At 34.4% G+C, this 8,225-nt stretch overlaps 1 protein-coding gene across 1 annotated transcript; it reads left to right on the plus strand.

Annotated features, from left to right (window-relative positions):
- The first annotated feature begins 2,542 nt into the window (after positions 1-2,542).
- LOC109217503 (WAT1-related protein At3g30340-like) lies at positions 2,543-7,686 on the plus strand. The gene is made up of 6 exons (XM_019381760.1): positions 2,543-2,797; positions 3,886-3,948; positions 4,069-4,185; positions 5,373-5,757; positions 6,349-6,500; positions 7,378-7,686. The coding sequence occupies exons 1-6, from the start codon at positions 2,616-2,618 to the stop codon at positions 7,523-7,525; spliced, it is 1,047 nt and encodes a 348-aa protein (XP_019237305.1). The 5' UTR covers positions 2,543-2,615; the 3' UTR covers positions 7,526-7,686.
- The last annotated feature ends 539 nt before the right edge of the window (positions 7,687-8,225 follow it).

Below are 8,225 nucleotides of genomic sequence, written 5' to 3' on the forward strand. Positions count from 1 at the left end.
CTTTTGTGGTCTTTCAAGGCCCTATCTCCTTATATGGTCTTGGCATTTTCATCTCTTGAGCTAGCGTTGAGGTTGAGTTAAACTCAAGATCCGTTATACTCGTTCCCTATTTTTAGTTTATCCAGTATTGGGTTTTCTATGTTGTATTGTCTACGGTCTGGATGTCCCAACAACCGGGAATATGTTATCTCCATGTATGGTTTTGGGATGATCTTCACTTCATGTGTAATTTCTATGGTTATGTCCAGGTCTATTATTCTTTTACAGGAACATTGTGCTATTTATAAAAGGAAGTCCATTAGTGTGTTCATATACTATCATTCTCATTCGTTAGTTAATTGGTGGTCTTCCTTTTGACAAATTAAGCTCTTTCAAAAGTGTTATTGCCATTTGGTTATTCAGAAATATAACAAAATATGCTGTGAATCTGAAAGAACGGTGTGGCTTTTGTTCTGTTACTCGACCTGATTCTTCTTTGCTTTTCACTAAAAAATTAAAACCGTGAATTTCTTTTTGGTCATTTTAGAGATAATTATTTGTCCATTATACTTGTCGAGACACCAGGAATTAGTATATATGGAAGAAAGATGCCATATGCTATTAAATATGTTCCACGTGACATTTAATTTAATTAAGGTATGTTTGAGGAAAAAGAAAGATTAGGACAAGTGTTCTCTTATTCTATTGTTTGACCAAACCAATAACTTAATTTGCATTTGCATGAGCATGGACACTAGATAATGAGCTACTGGTCTATACCATCAAATGTTATTTGGCATTGATCCTTAACTAGGTGTTTCGATTCGAACCCTGAGAACGAAATTACACGATACCTTTAGCAAGAGTTAGTTATCCTTAAAGTGGACTTTTTAGCGCGAATCCGAATTCCTGAAGCTGATAGCAAACACCGAGTGAAAAAGGAAAAAGAAAAAGGTATGTGTGTATTAACCCCATCCTCTCATCTCTCCCCTGGCCAATCCCATGGCAAAAGACAAGAATAACAATAAAAGAATGAAAAAACAGAACTACTGATGTGGTGCACCGGATGGGGCTGCTCCTCCCTTATCTAGAGGTTTTGGGTTCAAGCCTTGGGTATGGAAAAATCTTTGGTAGGGAGCGCTTCCTCACCGAAAGGGGCTCTACCCAGCGCCAATCCAAATATAGTCGGGTTCCAATGCGTACCGGACAGCGGGTGGGAAACCAAAAATAACAATGGCTAACATATGAAAAGTAGATAAGATGGACAATACTTCGAGCATTGAAGTTCAAAATTATTCAAACATAAATAAACTTAAAAGCTAATATAAGGCTAGTTTAAAAATTTAAACCAACCTCAGAAAGTTTAAGTATGTTAATGCAACGAGAATCTTGAAATAGTTGCATCTCCAAACCAATATAATAGGATTATGCTTAATTTTTAAGATTAGACAGATTGTTCTTTTCCCACTTCCCAAATATATACTTATATATAGAAGCAGATAAATTACTCTTTATTTCCAATAGTAGCGGAGCATTAGATGCCAAAAATTGATGCTTAATTTTCTGTGTATCTACTTTTTAAAATGCTCAGATTTTTTTTTTTTTTTTTTTTTTTTTTTTTTTTTTTTTTTTTTTTTTTTTAACTCTAGGGCTTTCATCTAGTAGTAAGAACGCAACGTGGGCAGAGGCGGAGCCACAATTTGAAGTTTACGNTACTTTACTTTACCAAGTAGTAGCGGAGACTATTAGATCGAACTAAAATTGATGTACTTTATTTCTGTGTATTCTTAACTTTTAAATGTCTCAGTTTTAGTTTTTTTTTTTTGTTTTTTTTTTTTTGTTTTTTTTTTTTTTTTTTAACTCTAGGGCTTTCATCTAGTAGTAAGAACGCAACGTGGGCAGAGGCGGAGCCACAATTTGAAGTTTACGGGTTAATGATTCTAGTTCTTTTAAGTTACTGGGTTAACTTAATTTGTGCATATTCAATAAATTTCTTATGACAAATATAAGGTTTGTACCAAAGCTACTGGGTTCGATCGAACCCGTAGCCGAAGGGCTGGTTTCGCCTCAGAACGTGAGATATGTGAGTTAGGCACACGTCACAGGTTCGAACCTTCTTGTAGACAAAAACCTGGTATTTAAACAGATAAAGGTGGAGGGAAAGTCCGTATCCACTGAGTCTCGAACTATACGCTACTAATCTTTGAAAATTTCTCGATTATAAAAAAAGCTCACATTAAAATACTAGTTTTTATGTTCTTCTAAGAGTCAAATTCATTACTAAAATGGAGAATGAAAATATGAAACTTGTGAGGAATTTGTGTGGTCGTTATAAGCTAATGAAGCATTGAATAATAACTAATAAAGTAATATATTCCCAATCTGCTACATATAGGAATGTTTCAATTAAAAAGTAGTACGTAGAAAACATCTAAATATATTTATAAAATTAGACATATTTTCATAAAAACAATGATGTGATATAAAAGAATTGATTTCATATTCCTTTTGCTTCCTGGATGTTACTATATATATGTTGTAGCTCATTTATGCACTTAAATGTGGCCAAACCAAACAAGAAAAACTTAAGGAAATTTTGTATTATAGCCTTGTAATATTTCAACATATTGCTGAAAATGAATTGCCTTCAAAAATGGAAGACAGTTATTGCAATGATTATTGTTGAATTTGGTTTTGCTGCTGTAAATGCACTTTTCAAGAAAGTCCTCAATGGAGGAATGGACCAATTGGTGGCATCAACATATAGGCTTGCAGTTTCTGCTATTTTCATAGCCCCCTTAGCCTGGTTCTTCGAACGGTATGAGTTTAACTTCTATATACTGATTGAGTAAATTTATTTTATTCTATTAAGCCGTCTAAAAGACGATTATATATAATCGTTCATAATCAGTTTAACTTCTATACGTTGATAAGGTAGTTTTTATACTATGAGGTCATTTTAAAGATAATGACAAGTAACTGCCTAAAATATGCGGAACAATAACAACAACAACAACAACAACAACAACCCAGTAAATCCTACTACTGGGGTCTAGGGAGGGTAGTGTGTACGCATACCTTATCCCTACCCTGAAGGAGTAGAGAGGCTGTTTCCGAAACACTCTCGGCTCAAGAAAACAAAAAGACAAAAGAAGACAATATTAGTATCAACAAAGAAATCATATGAAAAACAGGAACAACATGAAATTCAGAAGAAAGATGCAAAGCAAGTTACTTTGAAAAATAAGGGAAGCAATCTGTTACAACAAGTTAAATTATACTGACTTTGTGAATAATTTTAACACTGTCAGTATATATATTACTGTTCAATCAGCGAAAAGTAAGTGGAGCTATTTAACATGAAAAATAAGATAGACAACTTGCTATTACATGTTAAATTATACCATTAGGGGTCGTCTGGTTGAAAATTATTCTGGGATTAGTTATTCCATCCTTTCATCGGGATAAAAAATACTACAATACCAGGATAACTAATCCCTGGATTAGTTATACCTCGATTTTATCCCAACCAAACATGGGATAAACTCATCTTAAATTTAATCTCGGAATTAGTTATCCCTTATCCCTTGTACCAAACGAGTCCTTAGTATAAATATTATTTGCGGTCAGGGACGGAGCTAGAGGCTGACATAGGGGTATGAACGGACCTAGTAGCTTTGGTCCAAACTCTAGATTTATATTAAGAAATGCATCAAATATGTATAAAAATTAAAATCAGAACCCAATTACTAGTAACATCTAATATTGTCAGTCTAGAATTTAGGATCGATAAAATTCAAATCCTGGCTTCGACTCTATATGCGATGTTAGTATATATAAGTTAATTGCTTAGAATATTTATTTCCCAAAGCAGCTAGAAGATTAACATCTATAGTTGTCTTGCAGAAATGTGACATCAAAATTAACGGCTCGCATTATCTGTTCTCTGTTTATCAGTGCACTGCTGGGGTGAGTTTTCCTGTTTATTTTATGATAAAGTTTCATATGTTATTTATTTCAATATATATATTTATGTTCTGCTCAAGTCAATCACAACAAACTCTGATTAAAGAGCTGTTTTAATTTCAGGGGCACACTCACTCAATATTTCTTCTTACTTGGCCTGGAATACACATCAACAACATTTAGCTGTGCTTTCCTCAATATGGTGCCTGTCATCACTTTCATTTTGGCCTTGTTACTTAGGTAAACATAAATTATCATATAAAAGTTATAGAACTAATTTTTGTAACAAAACGATAACTCAACTATGCCTATATAACACGCAAAAAGTATGAAGTGTCATGTAGGTAGAGTAAACATCAGCACTCGCCTTACATAATATTCATGGCTGGCACCATTTAAAATATAAAAACCTAATTTTCTACTCACTTAAAATAAAGCGACTTTTTTAAAGTGGTGTCACAAGGCATAGTTGATTAATTTTTTTTTGAAAAGTTACTTTTACGATTCTCGTAAAATGACTACTCGGTACACAACATATCCCGCATTCATGTAGGGTCCAAGAAGATCCGCACTCCAAGAGGTGTGATGTAGTCATCCTATCATAATGCAAGCATTAGTGGTTGTTTCCACAGCCAGTGGCGCAAGGGCAAAGCTATGTTGGCCCAAGGGTGGTCAACTGACCACACTTCGCCGAAAAATTACACTACGTATAAGGTAAAATATTACTTGTTATTGATTAAAAATAGACTTTGAACACCCTTGCATAGCCCACTGGCAAAGGGTGTTCAAAATTTAAACACCCTTATTGAATTGTCCACTGCAGTGGCGGAGCCACATGCACCCAAGGGGTGTCTGACACCCCTTCTTCGAAAAATTACACTGTTTAGCTCGGTATTTTTAAAAAAAAAATATGTATATATATACTATATAATGACACCCCTTGACTTCTAGTGAGTTTATTTCTTTATATTTTGACTCCCCTAAATCAAAATCCTTGCTCCACCGCTGTCCACAGCTCGAACCCGGGACCTATAGGTCACATCGAGGCAACTTTACCGTTGTTCCCAAACTTCTTTTCATTTTAGTGTGATAAACTAAAGTTGAATGATTGGTCTCGGAAACATCTTCTCTACTCCCTCGGGGTAGGGGTAAAGTCTGCGTACACACTACCCTCCCCAGACCCCACTTGTAGAATTTTACTGTGTCGTCGTCGTTGTTGTTATAAATTAAAGTTGAATGATCATATGTGAAATTAATCCGTGTTGCTTTCAAACTTAGGATATTTAATTTAAGACAGTAGAAGGAACCATGCCAAAAAGTTAGATTAGTAGCAAAAGAGGAGGCTTGGTTTATCTTATTATTGCAAGAAAAGTTGTGTCATACAATTACATACTTATGCCTATTTTTTAACCTATAAATTTTCACAGGCAAGAAACTATAAAACTAAAAAGCAGGAGTGGAAGAGCAAAGATATTAGGCATTCTATTCTGTCTTGGTGGAGCATTAATACTCACTTTGTACAAAGGAATTCCATTGATAAATCCATCAGCAGAATCAAGAATTGAAACAAATCACAGCAAAAAGAGTTGGTTTCTTGGTTCAATATTTTTATTTGCAGGTTGTTTTGTGTGGTCTGCTTGGTTTTTAGTACAAGCTAGAATTAGCAAAGATTATCCTTATCAATATTCAAGCACAGCAATTATGTCATTTTTTGGAGCTTTTCAGTCTGCAATATTGAGCTTTATTATTAGCAGAAATGTAACAAAATGGATACTCAAAGGTGGATTAGAGATCTTAAGTGTCATATTTGGTGTAAGTAACCTCCCTCTCATACCTGTGAATACATTACCTTCTCTTGAACGGTGTTTGGGTAAGCTTATAAGCGCTTTTTGACTTGTATGTATATATGGTAAATACTAAAAGTGTTTATAAGCCGAAATCAATAAAAAAACGGTGTTTTGGTCACCCCAATTTGTGATTGTTCAGCTTATAAACATTTTTGGTTTGACCGATATTTTTAAATTCTTTATCCCCCTTTTTTTTTTGTGCAATCATCGACATATCCTTCACAAACAAAACTCCAAACTCCTTTGTGCTATTTTCTCGTTCGTCATTTTCCATGTAAAATACTCTTAAATTTATATTTATTGCAAACAACTTAGCACTTTTCACCAATCACGTCGATTGCTCATAATTAGTTTCAAGAACTTCTATTCTAATACGCAACTGCTTATTTATAAAATTAGTTTCAACACTTCTATCCAAACACGTGACTGCTTATTTATAAAATTAGTTTCAGCACTTAGTGCTTATCAACTGCTTTGAATCAGCTAAGCCAAACGTCTCGCTCTATTCTTTTCCCTACCAAATAATTTTAATATATTTTCCTATAAATGTATGTAGGGAATGGTGGGATCAGGTTTGTGCTATGTTGTAATGTCATGGTGTGTAAAGCAAAAGGGTGCAGTTTTCACCTCAGCATTCAGTCCCCTTATTCAGATTTTTGCTGCTGTTTTTGACATCTCCATACTTCATGCTCAAATTCACTTGGGAAGGTTAGATCTTATTCTTTGTTATAATACCATATTTTATTAAAATATAATTTTAAAGATGGACAAAAAGACATTAATTTGGTAAAATGTACATGTTTTCAGGGGCGGATGCATAGCATATATTATGAGTTCATCCAAATAACATAGCTAGATTTGATTCAAATCTTGTATATAAATTAAGGACTCATTGATAAGTACAAATAATAAATTTGTAAGCCCAATATATCAAATAGGTTGGTCAAAATAGCACGGTATAGCCAGTTTTCGGACTGGTCATTCAAAAATAGCCAGCGTTTACCAAGTCAATGAAAAATAGCCACTATTTGCTGCAACAGAGACCGGTCCAGCATAATATACTGGAGTTCGGTGCACCTGTGTATGAACTCCAACATATTATGCTGGACCGGTATACTTTGCTGGCTCCAGTATAATATACTGGAGACTGGAGCACCGGTGCTCCAAACTCCAGTATATTATGCTGGACCGGTATACTTGTTGGAACTCCAGTATATTATGCTGGAGTTCTAGTGTACTTATGCTGGAACTCCATCATATTATGCTGGAGTTCCAGCATATTATACTGGAGTTCAGCATATTATCCTGGAACTCCAGTATAATATGCTGGAGTTCAAGTATACTTATGCTGGAACTCCAGCATAATATACTGGTGTGTTTTTCGGGTTTTGAACAGTGTTTCCGCTCAGATTTATCTTTACATGAAAAGTGGCTAAAAAAGTCAATAGCATTCAATATATATATATGCAGTATAATTTTCTGGGCGAGTGCTCTGCCCATGTCTTCAGGAACAAACTTTAAGCTTTCAAGATTTCTCAACCTATTTATTATTGTTACTTAACTATGCTATTTTTTTCTTTAACAGCATATTGGGATCCATTTTGGTTATTATTGGCTTGTATTTTCTTCTATGGGGTAAAAGCAAAGAAGCTGAGATTTACAAGAATTCTCCAGCAATAGAAAAGAATGGACAGTCTGCTCTACCAATTACTGCAAGTCCAACTCATATTTAAAAAATTCACATGCAACTGAAGTTCAATTATCTGATGCACCAGTTAATGTTAATTATAATTCCAAAAGTGACCATCTTGTTTGATGTCCCTGAAATATTATTGAAGATCATTGGAATTTTTTTTCTAGTCCAAGTAAATATATAACCCTTTGCTAGTTTCAATACAAATTTGAGATTTTCTGGTGCAAACTTTTTAAGACAATTGTTGTTGTGTCCTCTCCCACTAATTAATTAAATAGAAATATGCTCTGTTTCAATATAATTCAACGTGATATTAGAGCAGGCAGATATCTTGAATTTCAGAAATGAAAAGAACTTTCACAAAATTGGCTTCGCCCGTTAAAAATGAGCCAATCAAAAGCACTTGCCAACAGTACTATGATTTGGATTAGATTTACTTAGTGTAGCGTTGCCTACTCTAAGGAGCTTCTAGTTTAGTGCGAGTCTTTTGCAACTAACGAGTCGTTTGGTTGGAAACAAGTTATTTCAGAATTAATTATTCTGAGATTAGTTATCCAGATATTAGTTATCCCACCCTTTCATAGGGATAAAAGAAAAACACTACCATCCCCCCGGAATTAGTTATAATGCGATTTTATCCCAACCAAACATGGGATAAACTCATCTTAAATTTTATTCTGGGATTAGTTATCCCTTATACCTCGTACCAAACGAGCCCTATGAGTGTGACATCAATAAAC

Source organism: Nicotiana attenuata, unplaced genomic scaffold (assembly GCF_001879085.1).
Source record: "Nicotiana attenuata strain UT unplaced genomic scaffold, NIATTr2, whole genome shotgun sequence".
NCBI classification, from domain to species: Eukaryota; Viridiplantae; Streptophyta; class Magnoliopsida; order Solanales; family Solanaceae; genus Nicotiana; species Nicotiana attenuata.

Excerpts from the sequence above, each read along its gene's own strand:
- LOC109217503 (XM_019381760.1), top strand. The coding sequence starts at position 2,616 with ATGAATTGCCTTCAAAAATGGAAGACAGTTATTGCAATGATTATTGTT. Across the intron at positions 2,798-3,885 it reads TTAGCCTGGTTCTTCGAACG|AAATGTGACATCAAAATTAA; the intron begins GTATGAGTTTAA and ends GTTGTCTTGCAG. Across the intron at positions 6,501-7,377 it reads GCTCAAATTCACTTGGGAAG|CATATTGGGATCCATTTTGG; the intron begins GTTAGATCTTAT and ends TTTCTTTAACAG.